This window comes from Nicotiana attenuata, unplaced genomic scaffold (assembly GCF_001879085.1).
Source record: "Nicotiana attenuata strain UT unplaced genomic scaffold, NIATTr2, whole genome shotgun sequence".
Lineage (NCBI taxonomy): Eukaryota > Viridiplantae > Streptophyta > Magnoliopsida > Solanales > Solanaceae > Nicotiana > Nicotiana attenuata.
The window spans coordinates 196,516-218,580 of NW_017670570.1; the positions used below are offsets into that span (position 1 = coordinate 196,516).

General features: G+C 36.2%; 3 protein-coding genes across 7 annotated transcripts; 2 read left to right on the top strand and 1 right to left on the bottom strand.

The window, feature by feature from the left end:
- The first annotated feature begins 945 nt into the window (after positions 1–945).
- On the top strand, positions 946–4,648 carry LOC109241089 (actin). 2 transcript variants are annotated; one of them, XM_019407800.1, is made up of 5 exons: positions 946–1,155; positions 1,996–2,065; positions 2,903–3,296; positions 3,471–4,084; positions 4,382–4,648. In XM_019407800.1, exons 2-5 carry the CDS (start codon positions 2,006–2,008, stop codon positions 4,445–4,447), a joined length of 1,134 nt encoding a protein of 377 aa, XP_019263345.1. In that variant the 5' UTR covers positions 946–1,155; positions 1,996–2,005; the 3' UTR covers positions 4,448–4,648. The 2 variants fall into 2 exon arrangements, with proteins under 2 accessions (XP_019263345.1, XP_019263346.1); XM_019407801.1 differs by having other exon boundaries at positions 1,037–1,155; positions 1,999–2,065.
- A 4,088-nt stretch (positions 4,649–8,736) lies between these two features.
- LOC109241090 (U-box domain-containing protein 33-like) lies at positions 8,737–17,547 on the top strand. 2 transcript variants are annotated; one of them, XM_019407802.1, is made up of 7 exons: positions 8,737–9,091; positions 10,028–10,146; positions 12,711–12,817; positions 13,765–14,428; positions 14,969–15,511; positions 15,803–16,525; positions 17,082–17,547. In XM_019407802.1, exons 1-7 carry the CDS (start codon positions 8,803–8,805, stop codon positions 17,274–17,276), a joined length of 2,640 nt encoding a protein of 879 aa, XP_019263347.1. In that variant the 5' UTR covers positions 8,737–8,802; the 3' UTR covers positions 17,277–17,547. The 2 variants fall into 2 exon arrangements, with proteins under 2 accessions (XP_019263347.1, XP_019263348.1); XM_019407803.1 differs by having other exon boundaries at positions 13,843–14,428.
- Positions 17,548–18,111: 564 nt separating this feature from the next.
- On the bottom strand, positions 18,112–20,544 carry LOC109241091 (epsin-3). Of its 3 annotated transcripts, XM_019407804.1 has the most exons (4): positions 20,322–20,539; positions 20,028–20,150; positions 19,556–19,717; positions 18,112–18,899 (listed from the first exon to the last, which is right to left on the bottom strand). In XM_019407804.1, exons 1-4 carry the CDS (start codon positions 20,468–20,470, stop codon positions 18,383–18,385), a joined length of 951 nt encoding a protein of 316 aa, XP_019263349.1. In that variant the 5' UTR covers positions 20,471–20,539; the 3' UTR covers positions 18,112–18,382. The 3 variants fall into 3 exon arrangements, with proteins under 3 accessions (XP_019263349.1, XP_019263350.1, XP_019263351.1); XM_019407805.1 differs by lacking the exon at positions 19,556–19,717 and having other exon boundaries at positions 18,112–18,920; positions 20,322–20,544; XM_019407806.1 differs by lacking the exon at positions 19,556–19,717 and having other exon boundaries at positions 20,322–20,542.
- Between the last annotated feature and the right edge of the window lie 1,521 nt (positions 20,545–22,065).

Genomic DNA, 22,065 nt, shown 5'->3' on the forward strand with positions numbered 1-22,065 from the left:
GTAAGATCTAAATTCTAATTAAAAACAATTTCTAGGCATCTATCTCATCATTGCCTATATAAACATAGTATATAAGTACAACTAATGAAGAATATTCCAAGTTCGTAACTATTAGTTTTGACATCCCTTTATTTAAGTGGATTAGTCTCTTTACTAATTTATTTTTCCTTTTCTTTTAGGTTTATAATAGTAGGGAACACTAATAATTTAGGTATCTCACACTGAATACAGTAGTGTTATTGTCTTCAAGTAAAAAAAAAAAGAGCAATCTGGTATACTCCTTCCGGTTCACGTTAAATAATTTTTTGGCCTTTTTTTTTTGGTTTAAATATCTGATTTTTTTAGATATCAAGAAGGAATTAACTTCTTCTTTCCAAAAAATGCTCATTGGTGTAAAAAGCCTAGGAGTAGTTTGTTATATTTCTAATGAGCAAATTAAGATTAATATGGTCAATTTTATTGTTAATTAATGCTAAAAGATTCCTTAATATGTGTGAAAAGAGCCAAAAAATCAAGTAAAGTAGACCGGAAGGAGTACAAAATATCCCGCATTTACACAAGGTACAGGAAAAGCCGTACTCCAAGGGGTATGATGTAGGCAACCTACCTTGATGCACACTCATCAATGGCTGATTGCACGACGTAAATTCGTGACCTATAGCTTACACAAAGATAACTTTACTACTGCTCCAAAAACGGAGTGTCTACAAGAAAATTTTTTGTACATCGTATTTTAACTCTTTTCAACAGTACCTTTCTAATGTTAGTTAGAAATTAAAGTTAGAGTATGAAAAAAAAATCAAAATTTAGAGGAGCAGGCCAAGCGGTTTAAATGGGCCAAAAGAAGGCGGAAGCCCAAACAAGAAAGCAGTTATAAGTTACTAACGACCACTGATGAATATGTGACACGTGGCAACAATGGACAAAAGCAAAAACCAAAACCAACGAATAACTAGCGGACACCCAGGTTTTGAGACAGCAAAAATTGCGGGTTTTTTTAGCATTTAAAAAGAATACCATATGATTGTTTTTTAGCGTTGGGTTTCATTTGAATTTTTCTTGTTTTTTGCATTTGGAACTCATAGCCAACCGTGGGCACCACTAACTTATTCCTCCTACGACCATCTCCTAAAGCTCCCTCTTTTTTACACAAAGGTAACGTAGACGAATTCAGAATTTAAACTTAATCAATAGTATGTTTCGATGGTTTATTGAGAATTGCTATTAATGCGAGTTAGAAGCTATACAGGGGCGGAACGAGCCTACTAGGTGTGGAATCTAGTCACTTTTGCTTAGACATTGTATTTTTATTAAGAAATTTATTTAATATGTATAAATATTTAATTATGAATCCAGTAACAAAGATGAGCTATAGGTTCCACGGTAAATTCAGAACCAATAAACTTAAAATCTTGATTCTGCCTCTGAAGCTATATTTTTATTTTATTTTATTGCATTCCTTGGGTTTTAGTTCGAATTTGATTCTTGATTGGTCCATATCAATCACAATATATGTGGATAACTTGTTCGTGTTGGGCTTAAACGGCCCAATGACACTCTTAACATGGTGTGATATTGTCCGCTTTGGCCAAGCCCGCACGGTTTTTCCCAAAAGGCCTCACACCATTAAGAGATCCCTACACCTTATATGTAGACTCCCAATCTTTTCAGCTACCAATATGGTACTTTGTTCGCACACCCAACAATTCGGTCTACTTGTTATTGGTTTCAAGTGTAGGAATGTAGATAGATTGAAAGGTAGATTCTTGGATCTTATTAATTTCACCCTTACCCATTGGATTTGATAGTTTATTTAGCAATACTATCAATGTTGGTGGGAAAATGAATCTTGTTCTTTGTGTTTTACTGCTTGATTTGGACTGCCAATTCCACATGCTCTTGGTTGATTAATGGTGTTTTGACTGTTTTCTATTATCCGTTTGTTTCTTTTTGATGGTCTTTCTAATTTGAGGCTTTCAATTTTGTTGATGGCAGTAGATAAAAAATGGCAGACGGTGAGGATATTCAGCCACTCGTCTGTGATAATGGGACTGGAATGGTCAAGGTATGTACAAGAAATTTCAAGTACTCAAACATTTAAATGTTTGCTATTATATAAAGGGCAACTCAGTGTACTAAACTCGCATTATGCGCGAGGTCCGGGGAAGGTCGGACTATGTTGGTCTATTGTACTCTATGTTGCTCGAATCTTCCAAAAATGCTGCCATAACCATGCAAGATCCGACATGGTGCGGCAGCATTTCCAGTGAGGATCCAAGCAACATAAATTGTACTAAACCTATGTTGCTCGGACTCTCCAAAAGTGATGCCGGATCCTCCAAAAATGCACTAAAATTGAAGGATCCGACACACACCCAACAATATTTTTGAAGAGTCCGAGCAACATAGCACTAAACTCCCACTATACACAAGGTTCGTGGAAGGTCGGACCACATTGGTGTATTGTAATCTATATTGCTCGGATCTTCCAAAAATGCTGCCACAACCGTATAAGATCTGACATGGGTGCGGTAGCATTTCCAGAGCGAGGATCTAAGCAATATAAACTGTACTAAACTCCCAATATACATGAGGTTCGTGGAAGGTCGGACCGTATTGATCTATTGTATGATACGTTGCTCGGATCTTCCAAAAATGTCACGGGACCTGTGTAAGATCCAACACGGGTGTTCAATACTTCTACAGAGGATCCGAGCAACATAAATTGTATGCAACCTTACCTTTAAGAGCTTGAACTCGTGACCTCCTTCCTGGCCATACAATGAGAACTTTTACCTTTGCGCCCTGTTCCCCTGCAATTGGTGTGCTATAATAAAGCATAAAAAATGCCACTGTTTTGGTAGTTATTTATTCATCTTTTGTATTCTGTGCCCCTTTATAGGCAGGGTTTGCTGGAGATGATGCTCCAAGAGCAGTATTTCCAAGTATTGTTGGTCGCCCACGCCACACAGGTGTGATGGTTGGCATGGGGCAAAAAGATGCATATGTTGGTGATGAAGCTCAATCCAAACGTGGTATTCTAACTTTGAAATATCCAATTGAACATGGTATTGTTAGCAACTGGGATGATATGGAGAAAATCTGGCATCACACGTTCTACAACGAACTTCGTGTTGCACCAGAGGAGCATCCTGTACTACTCACTGAAGCACCTCTTAACCCGAAGGCTAATCGCGAAAAGATGACTCAAATCATGTTTGAGACATTTAATACTCCTGCTATGTATGTCGCCATTCAAGCCGTTCTATCCCTCTATGCCAGTGGTCGTACAACAGGTAAACACTTTCTTTTGATCAATGGCACGTCCAGAGTGTTCAAAGTTGTAGTAGGAACCCATAAACGTTAAATCCTAGATCCGCCTCTGTGCTCCTGTTTCATTTTTTTCCTTGATATTATCTAGAGCTTGGACAATTCTGCAATATAACATCAAATGTTTTAATGTTATGCAGGTATTGTCCTGGATTCTGGTGATGGTGTTAGCCACACTGTCCCAATCTATGAGGGATATGCTTTGCCACATGCTATCCTTCGTCTTGATTTAGCCGGTCGTGACTTGACCGATCACCTAATGAAAATCTTAACAGAGCGCGGCTACTCATTCACCACTACTGCTGAACGAGAAATCGTGAGGGATGTAAAGGAAAAACTCTCCTACATTGCGCTTGACTTTGAGCAGGAAATGGACACGTCGAAAACTAGCTCTTCTGTTGAGAAGAGCTACGAGTTGCCCGATGGTCAAGTGATTACCATCGGTGCTGAGCGTTTCCGATGCCCTGAAGTCCTTTTCCAACCTTCAATGATTGGAATGGAAGCTGCAGGCATTCACGAAACGACTTACAACTCGATCATGAAGTGCGACGTGGATATCAGAAAGGATCTGTATGGGAACATTGTACTCAGTGGCGGTTCGACTATGTTTCCTGGAATTGCTGATAGAATGAGCAAGGAAATTACTGCATTGGCTCCAAGCAGTATGAAAATTAAGGTGGTAGCTCCACCTGAGAGGAAGTATAGTGTTTGGATTGGAGGTTCTATTTTGGCTTCTTTAAGTACTTTCCAACAGGTGAGTGAAAATTTAGATTTTGACATTAACATTTACATTTATTGTCATTCATATTTTGTGTGTATAGTTGTTAGAATAGTCTCATATCGGCCGTAGATAAGGTAATTGGTCTCCTTATATGGTCTTGGCAATTCTCGTCTCGTGAACTAACTTTTGAGATGAGGATTGCGCGAAACCATATAAGGAGACCAATTACCTCATCTACACAGCCGACGGGGGACTATTTCGTATCGTAACTTGTTATATAATGATTAAACTACATTGACTATAATTGTATGTTGTTTTTCTGAAATGCAGATGTGGATTGCAAAGGCAGAATATGATGAATCTGGTCCATCCATTGTGCACAGAAAATGCTTCTAATTTTTAGAAGTGTAATATTTTTATTATGTTGCTTATTGCTGTAACAATGGCAAACAAATTTTCCAGAATTGACAGTAAAACCAGATATTTCAATGTAGATTTTCTTTTGTTGTGAACTTTTGTCCTTCAATGCTAACTCCAATTGTTTTCCATTATGTCTGTACGTAACATATTACATAGAGAAGTAACTATTTTTCATAATCATGGCATTCGCGTCATCTTGCGCGCATCTCGACTAATTCCACGGCATCTTGTAACTCGGATCCATCAAGACTTGGTGGATGGGAAAAGATCACTTAATGTGTTTTGTATTCGCTGAGATTTGAACTTAAGATCTCATAGTTTCAAACTCACTTCATTAACTACTAGTAGGTCGTACCGTATTAATATGACATCTGGCATTTTATTATATATAAACCCTCTTAAATATCAATCATGCAGTGGGCCCCATTCAAAACTTCATTGGTCTTGAACAGGGCTGCTTATCGGGCGGATTGGGCGGTTATTTACTCTTAACAGTTTGGCTTATCGGTTATCGGCTTTTAAATATATTAATCCGCTAGCCACCCAATAAGATATCGGGCGGATTGGTATCAGTTTAGCTCTTATCGGGCAGTTATCGGGCGGTTTATCGGCCTAATTCTATCTATATTTGTTTGCTGACCGATGACTCAAAATAGAAAATTGAGAAAAGAAAAAGGAGAAATTAGAGTAGCAACTTTCCAATTTTAAGTATTAAAATAGCCGTCAATATGAATTCTCCAAACTCTCAGCTCAGGATAATTCACTTACTCTATCATCATCCTGATTACACCTCACAATCACATATAATATATTCGCCTTTTTCTTTTAACATTCATCACTAATATTCTTCGAGAAAGAAGTTAAGACGTTGTACTAGTGAATAAGCATTAGAATACTGACATCAACAACAATGAATTAACAATATGAGATCTTTTCTGTAGTAATATATATATATATATATATATATATATATATGTATATATATATTCTTAACGGGTTAACGGATTATCCGTTAAGAAAATTCAATAATTCGCCCCCAAACCGATCAGCCGTTAATAAAAAAAATTCAATCCGTTCCCCGTCGGTTAAACCGTTAACCCGATATCAATAAGCCATTAAGCTTCGATTTCGGTTCGATTTTCGGTTTCGATTCGGTTTTGAACACCCCTAGTCTTGAATCTTGATTATCCAAGATTTGTTGCTTTCATCACTGCTGTTTGACAAATCAAAAATTAATTAATTTTTCATAACCAATACCCTTTTGGTTGCATTATGCCACTTTTCGTTATATGATATGATAGAAATATTAAATTTGGTGCTTCCGAGGATCATGGTACCACAAAAGTTCATTAACTTTTTTCATAGATAGTTAATTTTGATTTGATTTGTTGTATAGCACATTGTTGGAAATTGACTTTTGTTTTTTAGCTTTGTGGCAACAGGTGCAAACATATTCACCGTATTTAACGCGAAATGTTAATTTTAAAAAACAATAATAGCATATATTTATTCTAAATAAATTTAGACTTCTCATCAAGAAAATAGCACGAGCAAATATATTTTATATTCGGTAGCTTAAATTGTGAAGGAAAACTACACCATATAGGCGCTCTAAAAAATAGTAGCTGATTTTTTTTTTGTATATTTGTAGCGAATATTATTATTTTTGGCTGACTGGCCAAATGATTAACTTGCCCAATCGCAAATCCGTCTATAATTGAAACTAGTTAGACTAGTAGATAACATGTAAAAGTAGAATATCAATATGACATGAATCAACCTAGGATCGAATCCCCCTCAGTATCTTATGGGTTAAGCCTGTCGCACAGGGCTTGCCTAGTGCGGTTTACATTCTATGTGTGGTTTGCAAACTATTATACAGAGGGAGGTTTACTTAGTGTGTACAAAGTGCTCACCACATAGTGCTCACCTGAAAGACAGAGATTGTGACAGATATCGTAGCGGCTGCGAGTTTCCCTCTAACCAAAAAATAAAAAAATGACATGAATCATCTCAAGTCAAAGTAGGTAAGAAAAAGAAAACTCTTCGTCATTAGTTGTTTAGTATTACTGTATTAGTACTATTACATTTCGGACTTTTTTATTAAAAACCTCATAAGCTCTTGGAGGAGAAGAAGAGGTCGAAAACAAAAGATATCTTCCTAAAGTCAACAAAGCATACCTAATCTCAATTGATTAAGTACAAATTAAATTAGCAAGAGCTTAGTAGTTCAAATAAATTTAAAAGTAGTTAGCAAAGAGGGATTCAAGAATTAAGCATGACGAATTCAATCTTTAAAGTACTATTTAATACTAAATTTATTGTACTTTTAATATTATGGTTTCAGAATATTATATTTGTTAAATTTTTTAGTGATTTTCAGATATACAGGGGCGGATGTACGTAAAACGAAGTGGTGTCACGTGATACCGTTTTGTCGAATTTTTTTATGAAATATATGTAGTAATACTATTCGGATACAATAAGGTAAAGAAAATTACACCACTTGATGCATATTGTAACTTGGCATGCTAATTAAATTCCTAGTTTTTTCCTAGGAGGTCAGAGGTTCAAATCACAACTAGATCATATTTTTGTCAAATATTTGAGAGAGCTTCTATATATCGTTAAAAATTATATTTTGGCATAATTGAATTCGCGATCTTTTTTTTTGGTACGAAAGATAAAGCTACATTTAATTATTGAAAGAAGTTCCATAGAGAGGATGATGCATCATATCAGGGTATCTAGTTTGGCGAGTATTACAAGTATGATCAGGAGATAAGTTTGAACAAAACATAGGCAGGTACAGAATTTCCTACTGTAGAAACTCCATCAGCCTCGTTTTCAGTTGGATGGTGTTGATCAGCAAAAAGTGTTATTGTAGTTTCTACGTATAGGTTCTGCGCATCTCGCGTTGGCTTGATCTTCCTGTAGGAACGCCTCTTGCCTGATCATGTTGGAAGATGCTGTTAACAAAAACTGGTGGCGCTGTCAAAACCGTAGGTGCCATGTTTGGTTCCATCAACCACCCTTCCTTGGCTAATCTATTCGCCACCCCATTCTTCTAACTCAATAAAACAAATTGACTAAGGCTTTCTTGTCATGTAATGTGATAATTAATGTTTTTTATTCTTCGTTCTTCTATAAATATTATCGTTTGCGAAAAATTCTGCATACGCCCCTGCACATATATACTTATGTTCAATATTAAATATTAAGTTTAGTTGAATATGCCGCTAATAAGCTACATTGTTTTATTCTCGCTTTAAATGCTAAACTACGAAATACTAGTTGTTATAGATTTGGCTCTTAGTGGAGTAGTTAGTGTTAGCTCATTCATTCTTTATTAGGTGGAACTTTATTATATTTTTTAATTTAATAAAAAGTAAAGTACTATTATAAAGTCAGTACTAAACAGCGACACTCAACTTTTCTTTTATTTTTTCCCCTTCCGTTTGCTCGAATATTCACCTTCAATTTGTTACGGCTTTCTGATTAATTTCTTTTTAAGGCAAAAATATTTGAAGAAAAGCTCTATGTTTGAACTAATTGTTAAGCATGACACTTTTAAAAAAAATTAATTATAGAGAAATCTCCGTTAGCTTTGAAAACCTAGGTTGGATTAATTTTCTTTCTATAAGATTACGATTTACTATTTGAATATATACTTTAATCTAGATATCATTGTATGTAATAATTTTAATAATATTTTTCTTACAACAATTTTTAAGGTGAGTGGACTTTCCCTCATGGATCGTGAGGCGGGAAAAAAGCTCATTCTTCTATTTTGAGATGTCTAAATTCATAAAATCATACTAATAAAGTTCATTTATTTTTTTGAACTATTATATTAGTCATGCAGTAACAGCCAACTTCAAAACTTAACTAATAGAAATTAAGAGCGTTATTTAGAAAGTAGAAAGATTACGGAATAACTTGCATGCATTATATTATTTGTTTTCTATTTTACGAGCATTCACTATTACGTAAAACGAAGTTTAAATCGTTAAACTGCAATTCCAATCTAAGATCATATTATGTTTTATGGATTTATAAGTTAAGATTAAGAAATAAATCTAAGAACATATTATTTTGATTGATTTTTAAGTTAAGATTAAGAAATCATCATTAGTTGTTGGCTTTTTAAAAGTTGAAAGCCTTTTCTAGATTTTCTCATTATTTAAGGATATTTTCATTTAAGTCGTGTAATGCAGACACGAGCAATAAAAAGACTAAAAAGTCCTCAAATTACACAAAAAACGTTAAAAACGAACAAAAGAAATAACTCAACTTTGTCCCAGCAAGTTCGTTCTTGATATTCAATAACAATGGAGTTGTTAACCCCTTCTCCTCCTCCTCTTACTCATCCATCAAATTCCCTTTCTGGGTTTTCTTCTATGGCCACTTATCGACGTGGGTTTTACAGAACTAGCCAAATCATCACTCCTCAAACGAGAGAAATTGTTGAAGAACAAAATGAGCCTAAAGTGTATATAGCAGTTGGAAAATCTGTGAATAAAAATGTTGCTTTGGTTCAATGGGCTTGTAAAACATTTGGGAACTCAGAAATTTGTATTTTTCATGTTCTTGAACCTTCTCCTTATATACCCACTTTATGTAAGTCTCTGTTTATATATAAATTTATCATCTTTTGCTAAAATGTTGTTATATAAATTGATAAAGTTTTGATCTTTTAAGGTGCATTTGTTACAAAGAAAAATGTTTATACTTTCTATGGAAAATTTTCTAGCTTAAAAGATTGTTTTTTGCATCATTTCTAGTGTTTTCTAGGGTATACAAGTTGATGATATATCATGTAAATCATGTTCTTTTACAAAAATGTTAATCAGTAAAGTGAGAAAATTTTGGTCTTTAAGAGTGTTTCATGATATTAAATCCATCTTCTTTTACTAAATTGTTGTTCAATAAATTGATAAAGTTTTGGTCTGTAAGGAATGTTTGATTACCTTAAACGGCAGCCCGGTCGCATTTATGCAAGGTCCCGGGAAGGGCCGCACCTCAAGGGGTGTGATGTAGACAACTTACCCTAATGCAAGCGTTAGTGGCTGCTTTCACAGCTCGAACCCGTAACCTATAGGTCATTACCGTTGCTCCAAGGCTCCCCTACAAATGTTTGATTGCCTTGAATTATGAAAATGTTTTGTCCACGAAAAATATTTTCTACCAGAAAGAAATGAGCAAAAGTTTCCTTTATAACGATCTTAATTTTAAGTCCATATCATTTGCTTCAGTCAACATTAGTTACTGTTTTAAATACTCATAAATATCACTAAAAATGTATCCTTGTACCAAATATTTTTCCTTGTACAATTACCACATGTCATCTATTTTGGTAAATCTAAATGTAGAAAATGTTCTAGAATATAATTTCTGGGAGTATGATAAACATTTTCGTTCGCGCCAAATGCACGTTTGAAAACATTTTCTGCGATACTAATCACATTTAATTCAGAGTAGAATATTCTGGAGGAATTAATGATTCTTTCAACATACACTCATGTATAACTGTCCATACTTGTAATTTTTATGCAGTAGGAAGATTGCCGGCTACTCAAGCTAATGCGGAAGTGGTATCTGCATTTCGAAATGCGGAGAGAGAAGAGGCTAGGAAACTTCTATCTCGTTATTTGAACGTGTGCTGCAAATCGAAGGTATCGTGTGTCTGATTGGTGTGGAGTGCTCTGGACTGTTATTACGATGTTTGAAATGTCATTTATACGTTATGTATCGCTCTTCCACTGTTTCCTTCTCAACGTTTAGAATAATTGTTCTGTCTAGGTCGTGCATTGTTACTTTGCTTAACTAATTTGTTTTGGAAGTGTGGTCTACTCTCACAAAAGGTCATTTTATTACTCGCAATCGTCGTTGATGAACTCAAATTAAGGGCATCTGCAACATTTTCTACTGAACTTAATTCAGTAATGTTATCTTAGTGGACATACTTATTTTGGTTGCATAAATTGTTAGACTGTTACAGGGACAAGTGTCTGAATGCGACATCTCTAAACACGTCTGAGTACGATGAACTAGATTGGACCATTTCCTTTTATGATTCTTATGTTGTATTAATGATCATCAAGGTCACTTAAAAACTTCATATCTTAAATGGTAAGAATTCTTATCCTATATCATTAAAAGCTGCTAGAGGATTTTGTGCATTTTGTTTCAAAATGACTTATGAGCCAGATTTCAACAACTCATTTTTGTTCCAAAACCTTGTGCTGGGATTATTTCAGGGCTCAGGTTCAGGTCTGGATTGTGTATTTGTGGGTTTTTTGTTGAGAAATTTACTTAATAGAATGGTCGGTTGCACAAATTGGGACCACAATCAGATATCTTAACTTTAACTAGTTGTCTTAATGCGTCGTTACAATCTTTTCCACAAGCATTAACTCAAATTTACCGATTAATGTTGAAGATGAGCAAAACGTTAAAACAGCATTCGCGAGAGGATACGTTTCCGTGCTTTCTGCCGAAAATCCTGGCTCTTATGGCACCAATATATGAATACCATCTTTGAGTCCTCCCATGTACAGTTTCTCTTATTGTCCAGTCCCCCCTACCCTCTCTCCCTCTCTCTCTCTCTCTGTCTGTCTCTCTCTCTCTCTCTCTCTCTTGTGAACTTTGGAATATCCGCCGTTCTATCTTACTGAATATCAACCTTTAACAAAAATGAAATTAGTTCAATGTATTTGCCTGCCCCTCTTCACCAAAATTCCTTCTCCATCCTAACTTTTACTATCCCTTTAGTAATTATAGAAACTTAAGCACCATTGTAAATTTTCACTATATTCTGTCGAGGCGTCGATCACAACTGTGTCGCATCTGTATCCTGATTTGAATTTTCTATCATGACGAAGTACTGATGGACTAACGGGAATGCTATCAGAAGAGGAAGGTTCATTCATGAATGATGTTTGGCTTTTCTCTCCTCTTTTACTTTTTTTCCTTCTGAAGAACACATGTCGAATTTTCAATGAAAAAACACTGAATGTGGATATGAAAATGAACAGACTTATGGGTGAAAAGTATCGAACAATTTAGAGAAATTAAGATAGAAATAGTTTTTTCTACTGATCAGGAAAAAAAAATTGAAATAAATTTTCTTCTGATGATTGGAATTATTCCATGTCTGGATTAGAGGATGTGCTGAACGAAAAGAAAAGGAACTTTAACGAATTTATTTTCTTTTTTTGGATGTCAAAGAAAATCCTGAGGAAGTAAAAAGTGATGCGATTGTCAAGATTCTTATTCGAAGAAAAGAGGTGAGGATATGAGAAAAGTTGAAAATTGTTGGGCTCCTGGCTCTCGACTCTCCATCTCAAGCAATGTCTGAATGTTTCTCTCTACAGATCGCTTCCTTGTTTTTTTTTTTTTTTTTGGTGAGGGTGGTGTCTAGGCCAGCTTGTGGCCTTGACTATTCCACCCGGTACATGCTACCTCCCACCAGCGCAGATACAGACAGGGTAACTATGCCCTTAGACAGATAGGAAGAAATCACCTAATTTTTTTTGTCTTCGCTGGGATTTGAATTTGAGACCTCATGATTCTCCACCACTTCATCAATCACTAGGTCACACCCTTGGGTGCTCCAGATCGCTCCCCTCTTCTCTAAGTATTCTCCGGTTGCTGTCTCTCCACCCTCCTATATCTTTAAAAGTCAACTCCTTATATTCTTCCCCTCCCCTCTTTCTCATTTTTGTAATAGCGCATTATTTAAGCTATCAATGCGTGGAAAAGAGGTCATCTCGACAAAAGCATTGATTCATTCCATGTCACTGCTTGAAAGCCTGAATTGGTGAAACCCCAAAACATATTCTTTTCTTTTGTTTTCTTTTCTCCCTTTTCTACTTTTTAATGTCTTCTGTTACATCCAAAACAAAGAATAGAAGTCCCTTATATTAAATTATTTTTCTAATCCTTTCATCCTTGCTACACTTTAACCAGTGTTTGTCTTATAACTTTGTTAGTCTCTGTTGTGATGGTATGTCCCTAGATTTGACATTCTATTGCTGCTATACTACATTCAGAAACTTGTCTAGATATTTGTTACCTCTGACACTAGTGTTTTCACAATATCATGATCTATGTTCTGTAAAATCCCGCTTTTCTTTTCAAAATTAATGATGCATATGTTATGCCCAATGATTTGAGTATTTACCTATATCATGCTACCTGTGCAGTCACTTACCGAAGAAATCAATAATCTTTTCAGGTTAAAGCAAGTGTTGCTGTAGTTGAAGCACATTTTGTCCTTAAAGGAATTCTTGATTTTGTCAACAAACATAACATCAGGAAGCTTATAATTGGGGCTATACCAGAGTAGGACTTCAGCTTTTCTTCATTTAATTTACTTTCAAGTGCGAGTAATCTGTTTGAACTGCTGTAGATTATGATTGCACTTGTGAATCCTGGATTATGTTATATGATTCAATTTTTGACAAATTTTGAGGAGTTTTGTCTTTTTGAAAAAGACTTCTGGACACTAAAATATCTCAATTCACGTGGTTGTATTTGTGTGCCTAGGATCTGAGTGAAAAGTTGTAATTTTTTTGGTAAACTTGATATTATTTTTCCTGAGTGACCCAATTAGTGAAAGAAAATAAAATCTTTTTTTTATTTATAAAAGTAATGGCAGTGTCCGGGCCTAGTTGCGTGCGTCCAACTAATCCACTGTGTACCTCTACCTCCTACCCGTGTATGTATTATACTGGGTGACTTCGTCCAATGAGAACAGATTACGTACTAAGATTTCTCACAGAAAGCACTTAGGCTGGTAATTGTTTTCACTGTTGGAGAAATGGGAATAGAGGTCAAATTAAGAGGTCCAGAAATCTGGAGAGGTTGTCTTTGCCTGTAGAACTGGGGAATTTCACGATAGAAGCTATATCCAAAAAAATGCTTCACCTGTTTTATATCAATGACGACGATAACAACGCTTCACCCCTGAACTAGTAGGGTCGGTTATATGAATCCTCTATTTCCATCTACTCTATTTGGGACCACTTCAAGTTCATTCCAACACATAACTTTCTGTCTTTTAGGACAAATCAATTGTTTTAAGCTAAGGTTCTCTCAACCTGTCTTCTTTTTAAACTAACATACAATTCTTTAAACAAACATGAAAAAATTCTTGCTAAAGACTGAACTTAATGTAAGGGATTAACATGAAAGAGCCTTATCCCATCTAGTTGGTATCGTCTGTGGATCTTTTCTTTCACCTTTTCTTTTTGCTTCACCTGTATTTACTGGAATAGAATGTATACCAGTTTCTGCAGTTCGCATCGTTCTGAAATTTCATCATATGGATCTTGTCTATCGTACCCGAGCTTACCCTTCATATACAGTTGTGTGAAGGTCAAGAAAAGCTCCCAGAAAGCAAGTTATGCTGCCACATATTTCCCTTCATTCTGTGAAATATTCTTTGTCTACAAAGGGAAACTAGTCTGGACTAGACAGCCTCCTGATTGCTCAAGCTTCATTGGACCTATTTCTGCTAATACTCGAGCAGTGGTAGCTGATGCATGCGGTTTAAGATCTCAGTCTCTAAAGTCTTGCAAGAGAGAGGTTATCCTCTCACCAGAACGTGCTCGGTCAAGCTCGTATAGGGACCTACTGTCATCTGGAATCAAAAGTTTAATATTTGAGGAGGGAATTTCATCAGACACTGGTTTATGGCCCAAGAACTTTTCTTCTACTAGTAGAAGTAATCCAATCATTTTCCCTAGTTTATCTATTTCAACAAGTCCTAGCACTGATAGCAGTTGTGCTTCTTCTGCTGAACAAATGGAGTCCCCCGATGTCGAGATGGAAAGTTTAATCAAACAGCTTGAAGAAGCCAGCATAGAATATGAATCATCAAGGAACGTAGCTATTGCAGAGATGCTTAAGCGCAAAAAACTGGAAGCTGAAGCTGTGGAAGCCATGAGAAAGGTAACCGCAAGTCTTTGTATTCCAATTGAGGAACTCTTATTCTTATTGCTCTAGAGACCATCCCATTACTTAAATCTTTTAAGGAAGAACAATATTGATGCATGATAAAATTTGGTTGCTGCTATATATCACAAACATGCTACCTATAGGGCTATGAAGCTAAATTACAGTTATTAGCTTTTCTTATATTGTGGCTTCACATTCACTTGTGGACCAAAGTGATCATGTCTAATTTACCCATAGACCCACTATGGGCTTACCCAAGCTTAAAATTTTGGAGTTACATTCTGTCCATTACTGCATCACTTATAGAACTACTATACTCTACGTTTGCGAACAAGTAATTTGCTACTGGATGTACATTTGTATTATAAGAGTAGTCATTCCTAGGGCCAGTATGTAATTCTATGTAGAGTAGAACGTACCAGTGTAAGAGGAATTGTATGTGGACAGTAATGTCATTTCTCCTTCTTGTAACATCTATAATGGACTGAAAGCACTTCTTAGGCTGCTAATGTCAGAATGTTTGCTTTGTTATAGGTAAAAGCATTTGAATCTGCTCATGCGCATGAAGTTAAACTGAGGAAGGAAGCTGAGGTTGCTTTGGAAAATATATTGCTGGAAAAAGAAAAGCTCTTGAAGGAGAGAGAGGAGAAAACTAGTGAGCTGCGCAAGGCCACGAGAAATATAGCCCTCCTAGATAGTCGTACACAGGAGGCCAATCAGCGGTGTGAAGAGATTACTGGAGAATTGACGTTAATTCATTCCTCCATAGCAACTCTCCGGCAGGAGAAGCGCAAACTTCTGCAGCAAAACACTGAAGCCATGAACTGGATTAATCGGTGGAAGAATCGCGGAAAAGATGGAGGACTAAGTTCAAGTGGCGAGTGCTCTGCATCACCTGAGTTGTTGGAATTTTCACCGTCGGATTTGCAGACAGCAACATGCAACTTTTCTGAGAGCTTCAGGATTGGTCAAGGAGGATATGCTGATGTGTTCAAAGGAGAACTCTCAGATAAAACAGTTGTTATTAAGCAATTGCATCCACATAATATGCAACAGCAGTCACAGTTTTTTGAACAGGTAAAAAATCTCCTTTATATTCACATACTGCATTTAGATAGGATCTGGAACTCCACTCTAAGTTTCTTTATTTCAGAGTTTCCTTTCAGCTTTATAAATCAATTGGTCTCATAATGTCTAGCATGTATTTTTCCTTAATATCATCCAATTAAAGTGCATGGACATTTCCTTGAACCCTAGTTTGTCACTCATCATAATTCATTAGCTAAAATGGAATCACATAATTTTCTCTGCCAACAAATTCTATGATTTTTATGCGCTTGCTCATATAATTATCTTTTCCATATGCAGGTGGAAATTCTAGCTAAGTTACGGCATCCTCAACTGGTCACTTTACTTGGTGTATGTCCAGAAGCCTGGTGCCTCGTTTATGAATATATACCTGGTCGGAGCCTCCAAGACCGCCTATTTTGCAAAAATAACGTTAGTTCCATGAATTGGAAGATGCGAGCACGTATTATTGCCGAAATTGCAAGTGCTCTTCTGTTTTTGCACTCTTCCTACCCTGAACAGATTGTACATGGGGATCTGAGGCCTGAGAATATGCTCCTTGATTCGACAGACAACTGCAAAATATGTGATACCGGGATATCTAGTCTGATTCCTCAGCAAACCCTGCGTTGCCCAAGTTTTGGTCGTCAGACTGAACCAAAGGGTCTCTTTTCATACACTGATCCTGAATTTCATATAACTGGAGCGCTGACAACTAAGTCGGACATTTACTCATTTGGACTAGTTATCCTTCAAATACTCACTGGAAGAACTCTAGCAGGATTACTGAGTGAAGTACGCAGGGCAGTCTCATGTGCAGAATTAGAGTCTCTTTTGGATTCATCTGCTGGAGAATGGTCTACATATGTGTCAAGGAGATTAGCAGAACTGGCTTTGCAATGCTGTGAAGTTAACAGTAGGGATAGGCCTGAGCTGACACCGACTCTTGTAATGGAGCTAGAGAACTTGCATGTACTGGAAGAGCAATCAGTGCCATCTTTTTTCTTATGTCCAATTCGCCAGGTAAGTGATGCTTTCCGCACTATTCAATCATATGAACTATTTTGGTCCTCTAGGGAGCAGGATAGCGAGACATAATGATAAGTTAACTTAGGTTTCAATATTTGGATATAATCGTATATGTATAATAAAAACAAAGAATTGAACGGGAGCAAACTGGTAATGCTGCTCCCATTCTGCATCGTAGAGGTCCAAGGTTCAACATCCAGCCCTATCGTTTCTCTTCACCCTACAAGGCCACCCTTCCCATAAAAGATGGAATTAAAAAACTGTTTCTGTTCACCCTACAAGGCCACCCCTTCCAATAAAAGATGGAATTAAAAAACTTACTCGTAGGCTGTGAGGTTACTGCATTGAGCTGTTCCACTTGCATGACTTTGTAGGCCTCTCGATGGTAATATATGCCTAAATTTAGTCTCTAGTTAAATTGAAGATGATCAAACTAGTGTGCTATGGTGTAGTTTTTTAGATATTCGTGCTCTGATTTGTTGGTAAAAACAATTTCTCTAGGTTTCATGTTTGCTGCAAAATGCTGAAATCGTTGTGAATTTTCTTTCAGGACATAATGCTTGACCCCCAGATCGCTGCAGACGGGTTCACATATGAAGGGGAGGCCATTCAAGGATGGCTGGAAAGTGGTCATGATACTTCTCCAATGACTAATTTGAAACTAAGCCATTTGGAGCTAACTCCTAATCATTCCCTGCGGCTTGCTATCCAGGATTGGCTATGCAACTTAGAATTCCTCACATAGTAATAACATAGACTATTGTAATTCCAAATGTATGTATTCTAGGAGCCTAGGATACAAAGGTAACATAGAAATATAGAACTAGCCTTGCGAAATATAAGGAAAGTGACCGCATATCGTAGATCTCTAATACAACAAAATGGAAAGACATTGTGTTGATAGCAGTCTAGAGAACATTGAAACTGTCTCAGAAGCACTGCAATAGTTATTATGAAATATAGACTGATTTTATGTACTCTATAACTTAGAGTTGTTTCATTTGCCATTTTACTGAGATGCTTAATGTAGCTGAAGGTAGAAGAAGCAAGAAAGCAATTTGTTGAGGGGGCTATTTGGAAAATATAATTCTCATCTGAAGTAGTTAAATCGTTGATTTTGCAATTCAAGGGTATTTCCAAGAGAGAAAAACCCAGTTAGCCATTATTAAAGGACGTAATGTAAATATAAGACGACCCTTATAGAGTCTCATGCGATTGTTGGAATATCTCTACCCTTAACCAGAAGTATAGGGCTCGAGAACTTCTTGGTAGAGACCTTTTTATTGTACGCAGGGTCCGGTGCACTAAGCTCCCGCTATGCGCGGGGTTTGGAGAAGGGCCGGACCGTACGGGTCTATTGTACGCAGTTTTACCCTGCATTTCTGCAAGTAGCTGTTTCCACGACTTGAACTAGTGACCTCCTAGTCACATGGCAGCAACTTTACCCGTTATGCCAAGACTCCCGGCCTTCATATTTCACATGGTTAAAAAAAAAAAAAAACTATGAAACATCAGCATCATTAGGAAGCAAACTCATTAATTCTTCTTCCCCTTAACGTTGTTTTTATCACATCTAACAATGAACAAGAACACTAACTTGGTATTAGCTCTTTCAAGAAAGTAGCAATTATTCCATTAACATGATATATCAGTACAGTTGCATTTCTGCATTGTTGTACCCTGTAGTATACAAAATGAAGCTCAAAACATCTAGTAGTACTGGTACAAGGGAACAGCCAATCGCGCGTTCTTAGCTCTATGTAGCACTCAGACGACTGTTCCTGATAGATAGATGAACGCGTAAAACAACTATTCAGCATATGCACGAGAGCGACTAAAATGAGAGCAACCCTATTGACATGTTTGGAGGACTTGATCTCCAGAAGAAAGTAGGGAGGCTGATGTTAATCGGTCGGTTTCAGTGAAAGGATGATCTTCTTCTGAGGAAAAACCTATTCTTGGATCTGTTTTTTGTTCATCCAAAAGTGATTTTGATTCTCCTTTGAAATTCCACTTATGCATGTCTTCACTTGGAGCCATGTTTTCTTTAAAACTAACACTAGAAACTGCTGCATCCTCCACTTTCTCCATTTTTGTGCTGACAAAATCTTTAGTGTTGAAGTTTGAATTTTCATCATCTTCATTTCCATGATCATTAAACTGTGAATTAGACCTTCCATAAGGTTTTACTGCTGATTCTTCCAAAATTCCTTCAGCTGAATTAGTCCTAATGTTGAAGCTACCAAAACCTTCAATCCCTCTTGATATCTTCCTGGCTTTGTTTCTCTCATCTTTAAGAAGTTGTCCATTTTCTAGCAGCTTCAATATCCTCTCTGATTTGTTTCTAACATTTAGCCCCCAGTTGAATCTGCAGAAGCATTCAAAATACCTTAACTTGTATTACCAAATATAGATTTTTTTTTTTTTAAAAAAGAGCAGCCCGGTGTATTAAGCTCCCGCTATGCGCGGGTCTGGAGGAGGGTCGGACCACAAGAGTTTATCGTACGCAGCCTTATCCTACATTTATGCAAGAGGCTGTTTCCATGGCTCGAATCCGTGACCTCCTGGTCACATGACAACTACTTTAGCAGTTACGCCAAGAAGAAAGAACCGCAAAAAGAATAGGTAAAATGGTAAAAAGCACCCCTTTATTGTACAAAGTATCTTAATTTTATCGCGTATTATGTTTAGGAAGCATTCATACCGTTGCTAGTAGCAATTTATCTCGTACTTGACCTTGACCCTAATGGAACTCCAAAATGGATCCTAACCATGTAACGGAGGAAAATTTTAAAGCATAGTCAAAAGTAGCTAGAGGGGTAAATCTAGACCTTTTTTCTCAAGTGTTTTGACACATGGAATCCACACAGTCTACTCTAGAACTTCATAAGGTCAAGGATAAATGCGAAACGATTTGCTAACGACAATAGTATGAATAACCCTAAAGTATAATGGAAGGTAAAATTAAGATATTTCGTATAGTAAACGAGTAAAGTTGGAACTTTTTTCAAAAGAATAAATTACCCTTTCTCATCAATGAGTTGAAAGTGTCCCATTTCCTTGATAACATCTTTGTCAGTTAGGAATTCCTCAGCAACACTTTCAGGTCCATGAGTCAACAAATGTTCCAGCACAATCACAGCCTTATATGACACCCTCCAATTCTTTCTATCAAAACTTGACAATCTAGACCATACATCAAGAAAGCAATCAAAACATCATCAAGCCTGACAATATTATTCAAGAAACTGCAAAAGATACCGGGTAAGGCAGCCCACGATGTGACTGGTAAAGTTGCTGCCATGTGACCAAGAGGTTACGGGTTCGAGCCATGGAAACAACCTCTTGTAGAAATACCGGGTAAGGCAGCCTACGATAGGCGCTTGTGGTCTGGCCCTTCCCCGAGCCCCGCGCATAGTGGGAGCTTAGTGCACCTGACTGCCCTTATATATATATATAAATAAATAAATAAAAGATCAAAGGAACAAACACATACTTTTTGTGAAGGATCCCAACAATTCTCCAGTAATCATCAACTTCAAAAGCTGCCTTTGATATCATTTTCAGTGTTCTTGTGTCTGGTGCACCTGGATTTCCATTTGTAGCTTCTTCTGCCAATCTTCAAACAACATCATCAGTTTAGTACCTGAACTTTATCCACTATAACAATAGAGTCGGAAAACTATTTTTTGTCTCGTTAAAGTAACTGAACTATGCACGAATTACTCAACAAATACAAATGATCAGAAAGTCAAAGTTTAAAAATCATAGTACAAACAAGAGAACTTACAGTTGAGCTGGTGTAACATCAGTCAAGGCTAATCTAGCTGTCTTGATCTTCTCCTTGAGGAAGAAAGAAGCTTGTTTCTTGAATTCATGGAGTTGGAGATATGGTTGAGACATTTTGTTACTGTTTTCCCTGCCGCCTAGGATTGACATATTCTTGCTACAAGAAAATAATAAAGGATTGTGGACTTTTTGGTAAGAAGTAAAGAGGCTAAATAACTCGAATGATGCAACAGTACACACCTACTCTTTGCTTTTTTAAATGATAGGGCAAGTCAGTGTTATATTTGATTTTCTTATCTCTTAAAAGAAAGAATTATATATTTATCATAATTATATTTTTCTTTTCACATAAGAAAATTATATCTCTTATATTTGGCTAGTCCTTTTCTCGTAGGAAAATGTTTAGACTTCTATAAATTGAGGATCTTTTCTTCTTATTTGGTAGCATCCACAATGTAGTCATATGGGGTTTGAGAGTCTTGTTTAGGAGGAGTAGCTTTACAGGACAAGTGTTAGTGTGCCCTCTTTGTGAGATTGTATGTTCTCTCGATATTTTGTACTCTCTTTTATATAGTAGATTATTCATCTCCGCCGTGGACGTAGTTCAATTGACCGAACCATGCACGTTAAATGTTTGTGTCTCTTTTGACATATTTCTTGTGTGATTTATCGTCATTCAAGGTTTGCTTTACATCTTCCGCATAATACTGATTATTTCGATCCTAACACTGTACGCATCTAAACTATTTTACTAATAACTATTATTTTCTATACTCTATCCAAGTCATCAGCACAGATATTAAATAATTCTATCAGGCGGAGTTTTGTTGGATTTGATAATTTTCTATGATTTTTAATTAATTTATTGACCATTAAGCCAACATTGGAGATTAGGACTCAAAAATCGATAGAGATGAGAAACGTCAAGTTTTTTTTATCTGTCTAAGTCTCGATGGATAGAATTATCTTGAAAAATAATCTGAATTCGATAAAGTTAATCGAGACGTACACAAGCTGATCTGATTTTCTTTTTAAAAGGGCATGCAATAAAGAATAGACAGCTACTTCTCATCCACTATTAGTGGCTAGTGCCTATGTGATGTGGACATAGGAGGGGACACTTGTTGAAAGATATGAGCAAAGGGATGACAAAGTCAAAGGAGGAGATGTGTAATATTAGATGGTAATGGATTTGTTGACCCTTTGTTTATGTTTTGTTCAAAGATTGGTTTTTCACAAGATAGCTAGTGGAGTGGTTCTTGAATATATCATATAATATACTATCTATAGACTTGAAGTAACAGAATGTGTGCCTAATTTAAAATAATATGATCAAATAATATGCCTTCCTACTTATGGTTTATTGTTTTCTTACTCTGATTCACTTTAATTAATTTTTTGGCTATTTTTACACATACTAAGGAATTCACCTTTTAGCATTAATTAATAATAAAATTGACCATATTAACCTTAAATTGTTCATTAAAATATAACAATATTCCTAAACTCTTTACTTCAAGGACAACTTTAGAAAAAAAAATTTATTCCTTCTTGTTATCTGAAAAAAAAAATTAAATATTATGGACCACAAAAAAAGGCCAAAAAGATCAAATTAAGTAGACCGGAGGAAGTATATGTTACATTTATTATTTTTCTTACTGGACGTGAAAAGAGTTAAAAGCGACAATTAAAATAAAATAAAAAGGGAGTAATAAACAAAAAAAAATATACACTGAGATCCCTGG